The sequence below is a fragment of the Phyllostomus hastatus genome, unplaced genomic scaffold, assembly GCF_019186645.2.
Source record: "Phyllostomus hastatus isolate PE091 unplaced genomic scaffold, TTU_PhHast_1.1 phas_contig_98, whole genome shotgun sequence".
NCBI lineage: Eukaryota > Metazoa > Chordata > Mammalia > Chiroptera > Phyllostomidae > Phyllostomus > Phyllostomus hastatus.
This window is the reverse complement of record NW_025333999.1, coordinates 5,953,245-5,970,666: the sequence shown is the minus strand read 5'-3', so window position 1 is coordinate 5,970,666 and position 17,422 is coordinate 5,953,245. Positions and strand designations below refer to the sequence as shown.

At 50.2% G+C, this 17,422-nt stretch overlaps 1 protein-coding gene across 11 annotated transcripts in view; it reads left to right on the top strand.

Moving 5' to 3' along the window:
• Positions 1 to 17,422, top strand: part of UNC13A (unc-13 homolog A) — a 57,802-nt gene that overhangs the window by 18,815 nt on the left and 21,565 nt on the right. For all 11 annotated transcript variants that reach the window (XM_045853093.1, XM_045853096.1, XM_045853091.1 and 8 more), the window contains 19 exons: positions 756 to 963; positions 2,951 to 3,484; positions 3,970 to 4,078; positions 5,796 to 5,842; positions 7,622 to 7,700; positions 7,841 to 7,846; positions 8,275 to 8,346; positions 8,618 to 8,837; positions 9,382 to 9,609; positions 10,508 to 10,649; positions 10,758 to 10,927; positions 11,933 to 12,048; positions 13,280 to 13,443; positions 13,841 to 13,991; positions 14,296 to 14,364; positions 14,686 to 14,775; positions 14,995 to 15,129; positions 16,700 to 16,833; positions 17,279 to 17,364. In XM_045853093.1, the coding sequence (XP_045709049.1) occupies positions 756 to 963; positions 2,951 to 3,484; positions 3,970 to 4,078; positions 5,796 to 5,842; positions 7,622 to 7,700; positions 7,841 to 7,846; positions 8,275 to 8,346; positions 8,618 to 8,837; positions 9,382 to 9,609; positions 10,508 to 10,649; positions 10,758 to 10,927; positions 11,933 to 12,048; positions 13,280 to 13,443; positions 13,841 to 13,991; positions 14,296 to 14,364; positions 14,686 to 14,775; positions 14,995 to 15,129; positions 16,700 to 16,833; positions 17,279 to 17,364 (2,760 nt within the window). The remainder of the gene's footprint in view (positions 1 to 755; positions 964 to 2,950; positions 3,485 to 3,969; positions 4,079 to 5,795; positions 5,843 to 7,621; positions 7,701 to 7,840; positions 7,847 to 8,274; positions 8,347 to 8,617; positions 8,838 to 9,381; positions 9,610 to 10,507; positions 10,650 to 10,757; positions 10,928 to 11,932; positions 12,049 to 13,279; positions 13,444 to 13,840; positions 13,992 to 14,295; positions 14,365 to 14,685; positions 14,776 to 14,994; positions 15,130 to 16,699; positions 16,834 to 17,278; positions 17,365 to 17,422) is intronic.

Sequence of the window (17,422 nt, the reverse complement as noted above, 5' to 3'; positions counted from 1 at the left end):
CCTCGACACCATTCCATTTTCTTTTTACTGAGAAAGAAAACCTGTTTTCTTTTTACTAAGGAAAACAAACCAAACTAAAAACATCCTTTAATTTTTATGCAACACTTGAAGTTTGGCAGCTCCACCCTGGTCCATTTTATTGATAGATTCTGGGTGTGTGGTGGACTCACCCACCTAACGACCTAATCCTCTTTGAGGCAGACGGTACCTGGTCAGAGCCCCTTCTTTGTTCCTGTGCGCGTGAGTTCAGATGTGAGGTCTCCGTTCTCAGCTACCAAGAAATCTCTGAGGGTTAAAGGGCATTTGTACTCTGCCTTGGCCTTCTGATCTCCTTCCAACTTCTTTGAGTATTTGCTTGACTCCTGTTATGGAAAGCTCACTGCCTGATTTTGAGGGGGGAGGACATTTTGTTTTCAGAGATCCTGGACTTTGGCAAAGTCCATTCTTACATTTGAGCTGAAAGACATCCTCCCATTTTCACTGTCCTCACATTGTAGCACCTACCCTGGACCCCAGACTCCAGGTCCAGTTTGATCCACATAAGGCAAAGCAGGGTTTTCACCTCCTTATTCTAAAGCCTGTACCTCTATTTACATGACCCATTTATTCATTCTGGTTACTCTTCTTAGATTAGCAGCCAGTGAAGGTCCCCTAAGTCTGAGATCCTGCTTTGGTCCCCATTGTATTCTCTCTCCCCCTCTCTCTCCTCCACCCATCCCTCCTCATTCTCCCTCCTCACCTCCTCTCTCTTCCAGATGATGACCCTGACAGTGCAGTGGATGATCGTGACAGTGACTATCGCAGCGAGACAAGCAACAGCATCCCCCCACCCTATTACACTACATCCCAGCCCAATGCTTCAGTCCATCAGTATTCTGTTCGTCCACCACCCTTGGGTTCCCGGGAATCCTACAGTGACTCCATGCACAGTTATGAGGAGTTCTCCGAGCCACAGGCCCTCAGGTAGCCACCCTGGAGTCAAGGTCCCTGTGTGTGTGTGTGTGTGTGTGTGTGTGTGTGTGTGTGTCTAGCCCTGTCTTCTGGAGTGAAGATAGGAGTAGGGGGCTGGAGGGTGCTGGAGGTATAGGTAACTGGGTCTAGAAAAGCAGCATTCACACTTTCTTATAAGCAGTAGAGCCCTTGCTTTACCCAAAATTTTGCAAGAAAATTCCACAAGATTAAGAAAAGTGGGTCTGCTTTGGCTAAAGAAAGAAAGTCCAAATGCTCCTGATTGATCCCACTGAAATATGGGGGCTCCTTGTACTCCTTTAAAAAGCCACTGGTCCCTATCTACTGTCTTACTGGGCGGGGGAGGGTGGATGGTAAGAGATCACTGTTAGTGGGGGATGTGAGACACAGCGCTGTTGGAAAAATCCCAGCAAGCAGCTGGCTGGGCGTCCCAGGTGGTCCTGCCCAACCCTCCTGGTGGCCCCAGACCCTGTGTTCCTGGCCAGCAAGCATGGGCACAGTGACTTGGGAGCTGCTCCTACTCTGTCCAGCCATTGTCACCATTCCTTTGAAAGTAAGCTGTCCCCAGCCAGTAGGTGGGCCCCTGGCCTCTGTGTACCTTACCACTGCTTAGGGCAGGGTGTCGGTCCTTGAGCCAAGGAGGCTGAAACTCTAGCCTGCTGCCCCTCCTCGTTGACCTGACCACCCTAGTCCTGGTTTCCAAACAGAACAATAGCAAACATGGAATTAAACAGCTTGAATATTTGTACGGCATTTAGATAAATAGAAAACACATCCATCCTTGCTGAAAGTTCTATTGGACAGTGTGAGAGTTTGGGTAAAATGTAATTTGAAGGAAAACTTCATAAGCTTCCTACTCAGACTTGACCATTGACCAATACAATTTGTTTTGCAGATATTTGAACAACCCTTATTTGAATTTTTCTATAGTTAATATACACCACAGAAAGTTTAGCTAGTTTATAGATAGGATATTTTGGGAGGAACTTATTAAAACACCGAGCATCTACTCTAGCCTTTATTTTTTAGAATGAAATGAAATAACACATTCAAGGTAAAAACATTTAGTGGTAGAAATGGGACGAACATCAAGCAAGAAGCGTGTTCCTGGCAGTGGGCACAAGCTTAGGGTGTTGGAGGAACAGCAAGGAGGTCGATGCAACCAGAGCAGGGGGAGAGAAAGAGGGACAGAGAGGGAGGTGAGGGTGGGGAAGTTGGAGGGTTTGGGCCACACAAGGGTGCTGGGCACGGTGTGGGTTTGGGTCCAAGGACACTAAAGGGCCTGGTGGCATTTGGACAGTGGTGGTATGTGATTGGGTTTATGACTCAAAGAAGCCCCTCTGTTGCTTCCATGGGAAGCAGGGACTGTTGGGGACAGGAGTGGATGTTGGGGCAGCACTGTGTGGAGATGGCAGAGCCTGGACCAGGGCAGGGCCCGGGGTGCAGAGAATTGAGAGAATTTTATGTACGTCTGCAAGCTGGAGTTAAGGGGACCTGTGGTAGGGCTGGCTGGGAGCGGAGGTTGAGGCAAGAAGTGGAGGCAGAAAGGCCCTGAGCCTCAGCGAATGAGGGGGTTCAGTGGTGGAAGGGCCAGGTTGAGGTGGGAAACATCAAGAGCCAGGCACAACCATGGCAACATCGCAGGAGCCCAAGGTCTCCATGGGGGCTGTGGTGAAGACATTGATTCAGGATACTCAGCATGTGGGAGGAGCGTAGACAGGGGCAGCACACAGTAGGTCATCAATGATCTCTAAGTTCATTGATCTGGTTTATTGTCTGTCCACCTAGACCATAAATGCCACAAGAGCAGGCTTTCTGTCTCTTTTGCTCATGGCTGTGTTTCCCTGGCACCTATGGCGGGGCCCAGTGCACAGCAGGTGCTCCAGCAGTGCTGAGTAAATGACTGGGTGTTGGACCTGTGGGACTGGGGCTGGTTGGGCACTGGCTCTGTGCCTGGCCTGAGCCCCACCCATCCCCTCAGCCCCACAGGCAGCAGCCGCTATGCCTCCTCAGGGGAGCTGAGCCAGGGCAGCTCACAGCTGAGCGAGGACTTTGACCCAGATGAGCAGAGCCTGCAGGGCTCCGAGTTGGAGGACGAGCGGGACCGGGACTCCTACCACTCCTGCCACAGCTCAGTCAGCTACCACAAGGACTCGCCACACTGGGACCAGGATGAGGATGATTTGGACGAGGAGCTAGATGAGGACCTGGATGAGGACCTGGATGAGGACCTGGAGGACTTCCTGGAGGAGGAGGAGGAGCTGCCTGAGGACGAAGAAGAGCTGGAAGAGGAAGAGGAGGTGCCTGATGACATCCGTGCCTATGCTGAGCACCAGGAGGCGGCCGTGGCTGAGCCCAAGGACTTCAAGCGTGTCAGTCTTTTGCCAGCTGCCCCAGAGAAGGAGGACAAGGCCCCGGCCTTGCCCACTGAGGCCCCCGCTGTGGCCAAAGTGGCCCCTGAGCCAGCTGTGCCTGAGGAGGTGCCTACAGCTGAGCCCCCCAAAGCTGAGGAGAGGTAATGAGAGGGGGCTGAGGGACTGTCACAAGGTCACCATGATCAGGGGTCAGTGATGCCATGATGAAGCGAACACGGACCTAGGGAATTGGAGGGGAGGGCAGAGTTGTCACAGGACCATGGGTTTACTGAAGAAATCAAGATGGGCCCAGGTGGTCAGAGAGGGTTCAGTGGGGTTAGAGGAGGTCAAGCTGGGTCATGAAGGTGTCTTAGGGGTTGTGAGGGGCTGGAGAAGTCACAAATGCATTGGGAGGACCCTGAGAAAATAGATTTACAAAGGGTCTCAGGGCCAGAAGGATAGAAAAGGGTGTCTGGGGACCCAAAGTTGTCAGGTGATGGGCATGTGGGAAGAGGACAGAGGCACTGGGACAGGTCAGAGGGTGGCACAGGTGGGTCCTAGTGTCTCTGAAGGACCAGGAATCACTCAGAAGGCAGAGGGTGGAGGGAGAGCCCGCCCTGGAACCTCAGGATGCCCCGTGCCTCAGTTTCAGGCCACAAGAAGATGAGGAAGGCCAGGAGGGTCAGGACTCCATGTCGAGGGCAAAGGCCAACTGGCTGCGAGCCTTCAACAAAGTGCGGCTGCAGCTGCAGGAGGTGAGTAAGAGCCCTGGCCAGCTCACACTCTTGCCCAGTGCCCCCATCATGACCGTACCCAGACTGGCCATGCCCACTCCCCCACTCCCCTAATGCTCCTGCCACACTGGTCCTTTTCCTAGCCCTACCCACCACAGCAGTCCATGCCACACCCCATGGACAGCTTGGCCATGCCTACTTCCTCACCCCATCCACCATGTCTGTTCCTCTATAGGTCCTGGTCCTTCCATGGCTCCACGCATACCAACCCGGCCCCATGCTTGCCTGCCCTTGCCCTGGCTCTACCATTCCTGGTCTCACCCACACCTGCCTGTCCTATCATCCCCCATGCCAAGATCCAGCCCAGCCTCTCCTATGCCAATCTGATATTTCTAAGCAGGGGAGGAGGAGAAGTGAGCTGTGCCCTGGACCTAGGTCATGGCTACAGCCATGTCAGGGATCAAGTTCATGGACAGGGGTAGAGGTTAGGAATAGGGGTAGAGATCAAGATTAAGGCAGCAGTCAGAGGTCAGAGTTAGAATTGGTATCAAGGGATGAGATCAGTGCTTGGAATCATATTGGGTGTTACTGTCAGTGTTGGGAAAGGTCCAGAGCCAGGTCAGTGTTAGAAAGGGAATTCAGTGAGAGACAAAATTAGTGTCAGGGTCAGGGTGATGACTATTCAGATGTGCAGCAAGATTGAGACCCTTTACTTATTCCTCCAGTCATTCAAATGACTCTGGGCTGCAGACAGAGCGGTGTTATTATCCAGGGGGATCTTCTGGATAATTTGGATGAGGCTGGCAAGAGGAGATCCTAATCACATTCCCAAAATTTTCAACCATCCAGTATCAGAGCCACAAAAATTTCAAATCAAATTTCCTGTCAGTTTAAAAAAAATATTTTATTTTTTACTAAATAAGATATTCACATGATTCCAAGTTTAAAAGGTAGAAAAGAATATACAGTGAAAAGTCTATTGAATAACTTTCAAAATTAAATGGAAAAAAGAAAAAAAGCAAAGCAACAGCTATTACCCTTGTCCTGGAACCAGTGATATGACAAGAAAAATAAATGTGGGCAGGCTCTCTGGGTTTTGTAGATGGGACATAAAAAAATGCAAGGCAATTAGGAAAATTCCCTGGAGGAGGTGACACTTAAAGTATTCAAAATACTTCAGTAATATTTCAGAAGAGAGTGCTGCCCACTCCCCCTTCAGCCACGCTACCCTTTAGTTAATGGCATGGGACATGGGAGGTGTAGACTAGAGTCTACACTGAGACCTGAATGATAAATGGAGGTTTCTTGGGTGCAGAAGGTGGGAGCATGTACACACAGGTGGTACAGCTTGGGCAAGGGCCCTGAGGCACAAAAGCAGACAGGCAGGTGAGGCTGTAGGGAGTTTAAGAAACAATAGGTTCTTGTGAGTGTTTGAACCAGCCCCTGAGAATCCCCAGAGGCTACAAAAGCATAAGCTCTTGCTGGAATGATGCTAACACATCCTCAGGTTGATAGATGAGGAGACTAACATCCATGAAGGCTGACGGCAGAGAAGAATTCCTCTCTCCCATTTCACAGATGGAAAAGCTGAGAAAAACAGTGAGCTCTCTAAGGACACACAGTGAGGACTAGGTCTCCAGGTTTCCTGACCCACAACCAAAAGAGAAGACAGTGGGTTTGGAGACTGCCTGGCCCTGGGGAAGGACAGCCACACTCACCACATCTGTCTGTTCCACAGGCCCGGGGAGAAGGAGAGATGTCCAAATCCCTGTGGTTCAAAGGCGGGTGAGTAATGGAGCTTTGGGGCTGGGAGGAAGTTTTGAACCCAGAGCTTGAGTCTAGTTTGCACCGTAGCCAGCAAGGGCAGGGACAGGTTCCATTTAGACGGGGCACAGAGTGGGCATGGGTGAGAGAAACAGCGGAACCACTATCAAAAGACACTCAGGAGCCAAAGGTAGTAACATGTTGAGCCCTCACAACAAAGCCATGGGGGAGCACTACTCTGTTTTACAGGTGGGGAAACTGAGTCCGGAGAGGTATATGCCTTGCCCAAGTCACACAATTCAAAAGTGCTTCCCTCTAAAAATAAATGCGAGATAAAGAAAAAACCCATTTTCCCGCACTGCCCATCTGCAAGCCTAGAGTGAATATTTTGCTTTCATTCTGCTTTTAAATCTCCCAGACTATTGCTGTGGCTGCTGGCACTTTCATTAACAATAGTCATTTGGTCTTTAATGGAGCAATTTGTCACATCTAACTTCTTAAGTTACTGATATTCGGGGAGGCGGGGTTCAGCCTTTGGATAATGAGATTGCAAAAGATATTCTTAAATTACACTAATGTTTTAAAATAGCAGCAGGAGAGTGACTTTCTTGTAGCTCTTTTGCAAACAGAGCCAGGAGCTGTGATTCACAGATAAACAGGTGTGCTGGGCCGGGAGACCCGGAGCAGGGACTGAGATGGGGATTCCTGTGTGTGTGGTGGATGGAGGAAGCTCTCTTAGGAGACACCTGTGTGGCAGGTGGGGTCAGGCCTGGGAAGCAGCTTGAGCAAAGATGTGGTTCAGCAGTCCCCAAGCCTCTGCCTGATTCTGCAGGGGGTGCTGGAGCAGGAACTTCACCTTAGAGCTTGTCCAAGATACCTTTTGGCCAGGCACCTCTCTCACTGGCCAGCGAGAACCTTCAGGAGAGGAGCCACAGCCGAACCTTTCCTGGAATGAGTGCACCTCTCAGTAAAGGGAATTCACACAGGTCACTATGGCGTCTGTCACAGCGCTCATTCAGTCCTCTGGCTACTGTAAAACTTCCAAGAGACAAGAACACAATTTCCAGTTCCCTCATTCCCCTGGGAGTTGAAACCACTTCTTCCAGGCTGGATTTTCAATAGACACATATATTTTCAATTTTGAGCATAAAGAAAGGTTTCATTGATATTTTTATATACTACTTAGGTTTCCCTTAATTCAAATTTTTATTAAACATGGGTGCCTGCATCATCTCCCCATCTCCAGACAAGGAAGTTGAGGCCCAATGTCTTCATTTCCTGTGACAAACTACCACAAATGGGGGCTTAAAACAACAGAAATTGATTCTGTCATGGTTCTGGAGGCAGAAGTCTGAGATCAGGGTGCGGGCAGGGCCGTGCTACCTTGACACCCATAGGGCAGAATTTCTGCCTGGCCTTTCCAGCTTTCGGGAGCTGTTGGCAGTCCTTAGTAATTCTCATTTGTAAATGTGTCACTCCGATCTCTGCCTCCATTGTCACACCACTGTCTTCTGCTTGTGTGTCTCTCTTCTTATAAAGACACCACCGTATTGGACTGGGGCCCACCCTACTCTAGTACAACCTCATCTTAGCTAATGGCCTCTGCAATAGCCTTATTTCCAAACAGGTCACATTTTGAAGTCCTAGGGTTTAGAAGTTGAATGTATATTTTTGGAAGGGGGACACAATTAAATTCTTAATGCCTGGGGAAATCACGTGACCTGCCCCAGCCTCAGCTGATGTCCATTGGAGGAAGGGGAACTTCTCTGGGCTCTTGACATCCTCCTGTGTGTCTTGCAGCCCAGGGGGTGGTCTCATCATCATTGACAGCATGCCTGACATTCGTAAGAGGAAGCCCATCCCACTTGTGAGTGACCTGGTGAGTGCCTGCGCCCTCCCCTCCCCCAGTGCTCATCCTGTACAACTGCCCACAGCAGACCTGGGACTGGGGGCTGGCGAGGTGTTCTCTGGGACTAACGTAATCTGGTTTCTACCCTGTGTGCTGCATGGATGCCTCAGGCCATGGTGAGTGAGTGATAGTGACCTGGCCCCTTGAGTCTCCTTCCCAGGCCCCTGTATTGGGATCTGTCAACTGGCCCCCAACCCATGGGCTCTGGGGAGGGGCCCTGCTGTGTCCTGCAGTTCATGGGTGGGGAAGAGGGCAAGTGACTCCCCACCCTGGTTCACAGTGTGGCTGATGACCATGGCCAAGTCTGGCCCGTGGGGAGGGGGATGAGTTAGGGGTGTAGGGCTGCTCACCTTCCAGGGTCCCTTCTAAACCAGAGCCTCTGTCACTTCTTTGCCTGTTCTCCTGCTGCTGTGTCCTATTCATTGTGACTTTGGCTTGACTCTGTGGCTGGTGGCCCCAAACTGTGGCTGTGGATTCTGCTCTCGGTGACTATCCCATGGGTGTCAATCTACTCCGTGACTCCGTTGGTGCCATCCCGCCCCAGTCCCTGGTCCAGTCCAGAAAAGCAGGCATCACATCCGCCTTGGCCTCCAGCACTTTGAACAACGAGGAGCTGGTGCGTGGGGTTGTAACATGGGCTGAGGTGGGGGCTTCTGGAGGAAGAGGAAAGGGGTGTGGCAGAGACAGGCATTCGTCAGTCCCCAGGGTTGGATAGCTCAGCATCGGGTTAGCACCCTCTGTACACAGCAACCTGTGGATTCTGACCGCGTGGGGGCGGCGGAGGGACTGAGACTGGAATATACTATACATAGGGTGAGGGTACCGGCAGGACAGGGCCCCCAGGCGAGGGCCCTGTTCCCCATACCGCACCCCCTCCCTCCTCGCAGAAAAACCACGTTTACAAGAAGACCCTGCAAGCCTTAATTTACCCCATTTCGTGCACGACACCGCACAACTTCGAGGTGTGGACGGCCACCACGCCCACCTACTGCTATGAGTGCGAGGGGCTGCTGTGGGGCATCGCGCGGCAGGGCATGCGCTGCACCGAGTGCGGTGTCAAGTGCCACGAGAAGTGCCAGGACCTGCTCAACGCCGACTGCCTGCAGCGTGAGCGCTGGCGCGGGCGGGGCGGGGGGGGGGGGCAAGGGGGTGGGGGCTCCGTGGAAGCAGGGTGGTAGGCGGGGCCAGAACGAGAAGGATTTGCGAGATGGGAGGGGCATGAAGAGAGGGGCAGAGCTGTGGGCGGGTTGGAGTGTTTGGGCAAGACTCCTTTTGACGGAAGAATGGGGTTGAGAGGAGGGAAAGGCGAGGTGAGAGAGCCGAAAAAGGGTGGGACGGGACTCAGACTGGCTTAACTACAAGGGGCGGGATTAATGAGAGGCACTCATTCCCCTTGAGAAAAACGGGTTAGGTAGGGTTAGGGTTAGCTCAGAGAAGGGACGGGTCTTGGAGAAGCAGGGGATTCAGAGGGTGTGCGGAGATTCAGAAAACAAGCAGGAAGCTCTGTTTGGGGGGGGGGGGGTTGATTCTCATGAACCCCCATGGCTTAAAATGCCCATGGCAGCTGCTGAGGGAGCTCTGGAGGGGGAGTCGGGGTGCTGGCTGCGGTGAGGCCCGCTCCCCGGACAGTGCGGGCTGTCCGCTTCCGCAGGGGCAGCGGAGAAGAGCTCCAAGCACGGGGCTGAGGACCGGACGCAGAACATCATCATGGTGCTCAAGGACCGCATGAAGATCCGGGAGCGTAACAAGCCCGAGATCTTCGAACTCATCCAGGAGGTCTTTGCTGTGACCAAGGCCGCACACACACAGCAGATGAAAGCAGTCAAGCAGAGCGTGCTGGATGGCACGTCCAAATGGTCAGCCAAGATCAGCATCACTGGTGAGGCCGCCCGGGGTGGGGGCTGGGGGGTAGGGGGACCTTCTCAGCCTTCTATGCTCCCTCCCAGGCCTCTTCCTTCCCTTTGCTGCACAGACTTGAACATATCCATGTCTTTCCCATGTCCACGTGTGTGTACATTTATGCCCACAGGTGAACATGTATGCCTCCAAAACTATGTGCATGACAGTATCTGGGTGCATCTTGATTAGTGCCCCCAGAATCAGACACCAGGAAAAGGAGTTGAGGGCACATGGTTTGTCTGGAAGGTGATCCCAGGAAGCCCTGGGGGGTTTGGAAGTGAAACTGGAAGAGAAGGAGCTCTACACAGAGTGCCAACAGCAGGCAGTGCTGTGGACACCTGGGGCTCAGTCCCACCTGGGACCACTGGGGGACAGTATTGAGCTCCCACTGCAGAGTGGTCCTACCCTAGGGGCAGGGCCCTTGTGGTGTTTATCCATGCCATATCTCATTTGGGTTTCTTAGGAGACAGACCCCAAGATGATTTCAGGGCAGGTGGGTGTCCTGGAGGTGGTCCCAGGAAGCCCTGGTGGGGGGTGGAGACAGAATTCTGGGAGCAAGAAAAGAAGATGCCCTTCAGGTGGGCACCAGTGAGCAGGTGACTTTGCGGTCAATGGAGGTTCAGTTCCACTGGGGAACTTCAGAGGCACAGTGTAGAGCACACCCCTGAGAATGTCCCACCCCAGGGGTGACCCTGGGGCACCTTCCCATCCTTCACTGGCTGAGGGTTCCTTGGGTGTTAACTCTCTACTAAGGCCAGTGTGCCCTCAGGCCATATCAGAGGCCTCCTCAGCAAGCAGCTTGTAGCCTCTGGCAGTGACTCTTTCCGGCATACGTCCTTCCTCGAGCCACATTTATGTTTGTCCTATGTGTCTTCCAGTGGTCTGTGCCCAGGGCTTGCAGGCAAAGGACAAGACGGGATCCAGTGACCCCTATGTCACTGTGCAGGTTGGGAAGACCAAGAAACGGACGAAAACCATCTATGGGAACCTGAACCCCGTGTGGGAGGAGAACTTTCATTTGTAAGCGCCTGGCTGGGTCCCCAGAATCCCGTGTAGAGCTCCCTGCTGGGGACCTTAGTACCAGCCAGAGCCAGCTGCCTGACCCTTGCTCCTGCCTCCCCCTTGCAGTGAATGTCACAACTCCTCAGATCGAATCAAGGTCCGTGTCTGGGACGAAGATGATGATATTAAATCCCGAGTGAAGCAACGGTTCAAGAGGGAGTCTGATGACTTCCTGGGACAGACGATCATCGAGGTGCGGACGCTCAGTGGCGAGATGGACGTGTGGTACAACCTGGGTGAGTGAGGGGGTGGTCTGCAGGGGGTGGAGCGGGGAGGAGGCCCCAGGGAGCCAGCCAAGACAGGGAACCTAGTTGGAAAGGAGAGACACAGTGTCAGGAGGAGTCAGTCTAGGAGCCTAGTCTGATGGCAGCAGGAAGCACCCCAGCTGAGAGGATAACCTAGGCAATTCTTAGCTTGGTTTGGTAGGGGGAGGAAGGGACAGAATCTCTGTATTCCAGTCTCATGGTGGAGGCAGGAGTAAGACCTGGGGATCCTAGTCTGAACAGAGAGGCATAGACTCAGGAATCTGACCTAAGAAGGAAGATTGAACTTTAAGAATCGAATCTAAGAAAGGAGGTATACGCATAGTTTGGGCATCCTAACCTGAGAAGTGAGCTGTAGACCCACCAGCCCTGTCCAAGAAGATGAGTGGAATCTGTGAGCCCAATCTGATGAGAATTCAGGATCTGTGAACTTAGTCTGAAGGTGTAAGAAGAACCCAGTCTGAGAAGGGTGGGCAGAGTCCAGGAAATTCTTTGTTTGGAAGAAATCTAGATATCCCATTCTGATGGGATATCTTCCAGTGGTCTGTGCCCAGGGCTTGCAGGCAAAGGATGCCTGCATCCTTTGGATTGGGTTGACCTGGGGGGAGGCTGCAACCCTGTACAACAAGATGAGCAGTAGACTCGAGGGAGCTTGATCTGATTGGGGAGGCAGAGCCTGGGAACTCAGCTGGTGGGAGGGAAGCAGTGTTTAGGGTTTCTAGTCTAAGGAGGGACATGCAGAGCCAGGAATTTAATCTGAGTGAGGAAGCAAGGTCTGGGATCCTAGTTGGAAGGGAGAGATGGGGCCTAAGGAATTCTAGTCTAATGGGAGAAACACAAGTTGAGGGATCCAATCTGAGGACAGGCACCCAGACCTTAATTTCAGGGAGTCCGGGAAGGCAACAGACATACATACATTAAAATAGCCCAGGGCCAGATAGGAAAGTTCTGACACTGCAATCCCTTTCTGCCCTGTAGACAAGCGGACTGACAAATCTGCTGTGTCAGGTGCCATTCGGCTACACATCAGTGTGGAAATCAAGGGCGAGGAGAAGGTGGCCCCCTACCATGTCCAGTACACCTGTCTGCATGAGGTGAGGCCCACTGCTCAACCTGCCCACAAAGCTCATTATGATCTCCCACACTGCCGCTCACCATTTCTACCTGCCCCAGCTCCTCCTTCCTCTTTTCTGCCACACCGTCCACACTCCCCTGGACCTCTGAGGCTGTCCCTTATGCCATTCTGTCTGCCTGGAAAACTCCTCCCCATCCATCAAGGTCCAGCTTCAGGGTCCCCTTCTCTAGGAAGCCTTCCCTGACCTCCAGGCAGACTCTTACTACCTAGCTCCAGGTCTCCCATCTGTCCCATCCATGAACATTCAAGGTTGGGCTGTTTGTGTCTGAGTCTATCTTTTCCAGGTACCTGGGGGCCCCTGGAGAAAATAAATAATTAAATAAATGAATGAGTATTGAGTAGATAAAAGAATATATGGATGTAGGAGGGATGAGCAGATGGATGTCTAGTTAAACTATTGGAAGTATAGGTGAATGGATGGAAGAATTTGGGGGTAGTCGGATAGATGGATGGCTGACTAGATGAATGGACAGATAGATAATGGATGGATGAGTGGACAGATGGATGGATGGATGGATGGATAAATTGATGGGAAACAAATGGCTGAATAGGTATATGTATGGGTTATTGGACAGATTACATTGTATGTAGTAGGTGGGATAGATGGGTGTGTGGATGATTTACTGGGAGGAAGAATAGATAAATTTGGGGGTTGTTGAAGGGGTGAATGGATCAATGGATGGATAGATGGGTAAATGAATGGAAGGATGGGTGGGTGGGTGGACAAATGGCTGGGTGAGTGGATGGATGTATGGATGAACTATTGGAAGTACAGAGGTGTAATGGGTGAATTTTGGGGTAGTTAGACAGGTGGGTGGGTGAATAGATGCATCAACAGATGGATGATAGATGGATGAGTGGATTGATGGTTGATTGGGTGGAAGGATGAATTGTTGGATGGATTGATTAAGTTGCGGGTAAATGTATGGGATAGAGGGATGTGTGGTTGAATTATCAGAATTGTGAATTAGTGGATGGATAAATTTTGGGGTAGTTGAATGGATAGGTGGATGCGTGTGTGTATGGATGGATGAATTATTGGAAGAATGGATGAGGGATAGGTGAAATTTTGGATAGCTGGATGGATGAAAGAGTAGATGAATAAACAGACAGATAATGTAAGATGCCTTAGACCAGACCCCTTCTGGCCCCCTGCACTCTCTGATACACCTTCTCCCTTGTATTGGCAGAACTTGTTTCACTTTGTGACTGACATGCAGAACAATGGGGTTGTGAAGATCCCGGATGCCAAGGGTGATGATGCCTGGAAAGTTTACTATGATGAGACAGCCCAGGAGATTGTGGATGAATTTGCCATGCGCTATGGCGTCGAGTCCATCTACCAAGCCATGACGTGAGGCTGTAGGCTGGGGTGGACATCAGGGAGAGGTGCAAGAAACTGGGCAAGGGGGTCACCAGGCAGATACTGCCAGATCTGAGATGGAAGGGGTTCATAGGAAAAGGAGTCAGAGAAGAAGTGGGTGTGGTAGGTGTTATATAATTCCTCTGGGAGGGTAGGCAAGTACCAGTGCTGGGGGTCACAGTGACAGGGATTAGAGCTGGAGTTAGAGACAGAGACAGGAGACAACCTGGAGAGGAGACAGAAAAACTCAAAGGACAGAATCAGGTGACAGAAAGGGACTGTTTGGGGGATTGGGAGGAGTCAGGGTGCTGTCTTGGAGGCATTCTGCAGGGTTACAGCCTCTCCTGGCTGGACACCAGGCCCAGTGCTTCCCACTCCCTTCCACCAGCCACTTTGCCTGCCTCTCCTCCAAGTACATGTGTCCTGGGGTACCTGCCGTTATGAGCACCCTGCTTGCCAACATCAATGCCTATTATGCTCATACCACCGCCTCTACCAACGTGTCTGCCTCCGACCGCTTCGCAGCCTCCAATTTTGGGGTCAGTCCCAGGGGCTGGGGGATGAGGGAGAACCCAAACCTGTGGTGGTGAAACCCTGTGTAGCTCCCAGATTTCCCATTTGGACTTGATTTGCTGTGTGGCGTTGTACCAGTCACATCTCTCTGAGTCTCAGTTTACCTTTCTGTAGAATGGAAATGGATATTATAAGGGTTCAGTTCAATGGTGGATGGGATGCTTTTACTATATATTAAACCCTCAGCCAATATGGCAGCTGCCTTTCACTGCTACATTCAATGCCCAAGTCTCTGCTTCCATCCACCCTCCTCCTTTTCTGCTTCCCCAGAAAGAACGCTTTGTGAAGCTCCTGGACCAACTGCATAACTCCCTGCGGATAGACCTCTCCATGTATCGGGTGAGAAGTGCGTGCATGGTGACTTGCTTACTGCCATGCATGTGTGTACCCATAAAGGACAGCCTCTAGCAGGTGTGCCCATGGGAGGACCCATTCTAATGTGCAGAGTGTGTTCCTCTAACACGTATACACATATGTGAGCAGCTCCTTCTCAACCTACTTGGTGCATCCAAGAAGACCTCCCAGTTGCTTCAAGGCGTTCTCATTGACCCCCAATCTACCTCCTGAAACTTGAGGGCTCTTGAATCTCCCCTGAAACACTGTGTCCCATCCTCCCCTAACCTTCTTCCATAACTCCACCTCTCTTCTCCCTTCCAACAGAATAACTTCCCAGCCAGCAGCCCAGAAAGACTCCAGGACCTCAAATCCACTGTGGACCTTCTTACCAGCATCACCTTCTTTCGCATGAAGGTAGGAAAGGGGACCCAGTCCCATTAGCTCTCCAAGAAGAATTCTCCAGGACTCTTAGCTCCTAAAAGTAGCACTTCTCCTGGAGACAAGTACCCTTTCGCAGTGACCCTCTGTTTTCACACTGTTTTATGTTTCCTTAAACCCAGAACCACTTATAGCCATTTCCTGGGCACCTCCTGTCCCTGCTTTACCCATCCATGCCCACCTCCCTTCCTCCAGGTGCAAGAACTCCAGAGCCCGCCCCGAGCCAGCCAGGTGGTGAAGGATTGTGTGAAAGCCTGCCTCAACTCTACTTATGAGTACATCTTCAACAACTGTCATGAACTCTACAGTCGGGAGTACCAGACAGACCCTGTAAGAACTCCAGATGAGGCAGAAGGGACTAGTAGACACCACCTGACCCTGGCCTAAGTCCCAGATCTGCTCCTTCCCAAATGACTTTACTGTTCTGAGCCTCAGTATCTCGCTCTATAAAATTATGTCATTAACCCACATCTCAGGTTTGAAGAGATTCAATGAGATACAAGCTTTACATAAAATACAGTTACATACTTAGCACCTGATACACAATAGGTGCTCAAATAATTTGATTTTAGTTCAGCTTAGTTTTGCATAGCACAGTGTGTGTGGAATTGAATCACTGTTCAATAAACTTTGAGTTGAATTGAATTTTTTAGTACAGTACAGTTTTGGTCATTTCAACTCAATTTATTTGAGATCTTTTAGCATGTGTTTATCTACACATATAATGTCCCAGGATTGTCAAAAACATTTCAAGAAACTTATGCTCTATTAGGAGGGAAAGATGTAAAAGTTAGTAATTTACAGCCCAGTGTGATTAGCCTGAGATGGCCCCTACATCAGGTTTGGCTTCTAATAGGAGGTAGCACATAAGCCAAATTCAGTTCAATTTTATTTCATTCTGTTCATTTACATTTATTTGACTTGAGCTGAAATCAAGTTGCTCTCAATTGAACTGAATTAATTGACTTGAGCTGAAATCAAGTTGGTTTCAATTGTGTTGAGATGAAGTGGATTAAATTGAGTTTAGTTCAACTCTAATCAGTTTAGTTCCATTTATTTCTACTCATTGGCTTAAAATTGCTCTTGGCTAATTAGTGAGCAGCACTGAATTGGATTAAGTTGAATTTAACTGAGTAAAAATGTATTCATTTCAATTCAGTTGAATTGAGTTGAAGCTGTTCTTGACTGTGTTGAGTTGGCTTCAGTCAGAATGAGCTGGGTTGTTGGATTAGGTACGGCTGAGTTCAACTGACTTGGGTTCATTTGGACTCATTTCTGTTGAGTTTACTTACATTCATCTCCATTGATTGACTAACATTAGATTGAGTTGGTCTGAGTATGTTAGGTTGGGGTGAGCAGGTAGAGTTGGATTAGGTTGACTTAGACTGAGTTGAGTTATATTAAATTGAGTTGAGTTCAGATTGATTACTGTCCATTATTTTGATGTAGGTTGATGTGGATCTTGGAGAGATTGATTAGGTTAAATCCAATTCAGTTTATTTGAGTTAAATTCAATCCAGTTTAATTCCACTCTATGAAGTGTAATTGGCCCAAGTTCAGATCCACTGAATTAATTCTGAGAAATGCAATCTGTTAAGCTAAGTGGGTATGATTTGTATTAGTTTCAGTTTCATTTGGTTTAGGGAGCTTGAGTTTGTTCAACTAAATTCAGTTCTATTCAGTTTTATGAGCTGAGTCTTGTTAAGCCTTGTTAAGCTGAGTAGATATGAGCCCTGCTTGAGCCTGTTTACATGAGTTCCGTCCCTTTCTATGCAGACCTCCCACCTGAACCACACACTTGTTATGGGGCCCCTTCCTCAGCAACCTCCTGCACCTCAGTAAAAACCTGAAGCTCCCATCCCTTGACCCCTTGTGGCCAATATCTCCACTGCCCCACCAGGCCAAGAAGGGGGAAGTTCCCCCAGAGGAACAGGGACCCAGCATCAAGAACCTCGACTTCTGGTCCAAGCTGATCACTCTCATAGTGTCCATCATTGAGGAAGACAAGAATTCCTACACTCCCTGCCTCAACCAGTGAGTTGTGTGTCTATGTAGTTAATTATTTGGAAGTCATCATGTATGTGTGTACACAGTTTTGTCTTATGTGTAAAGGCAATAATGTCTATTGCACCTAAAGTGTTGTGTATGTGGGAGCAATTGTGGGTGTGGCTGTGCCTGGGTGAAATATAGCATAACTTGCAAACATAAACAGATGGGTGGGTGAATGGATGGGTATATGGATGGGTAAAGGGGTAAATTAAGGGATGAAGGGATGGAGGGATGTGTGGGTGGAAACTCAGGAGAAGCAGAGCCTCAGGGCAGAGTCATTCAGCCTTGACAAGCATCACTTGTGCAAGTTGGTGGCTATGAGGGAACTTGAATATAGATCCCTCTTCCCTACCCTTTGATGGGGAAAGCCAAAACAGCCTGTGCCATCTGCCTTCTGACTGTCAAGTTCCTGTACCCTAACTTTTGCCAGGTTTCCCCAGGAGCTGAATGTGGGTAAAATCAGTGCTGAAGTGATGTGGAACCTGTTTGCCCAGGATATGAAGTATGCCATGGAGGGTGAGTCCCCCACCTCTGCGTCTCCCGGCCTGGTTACAGCAGATAGCTGTGTCTCAGT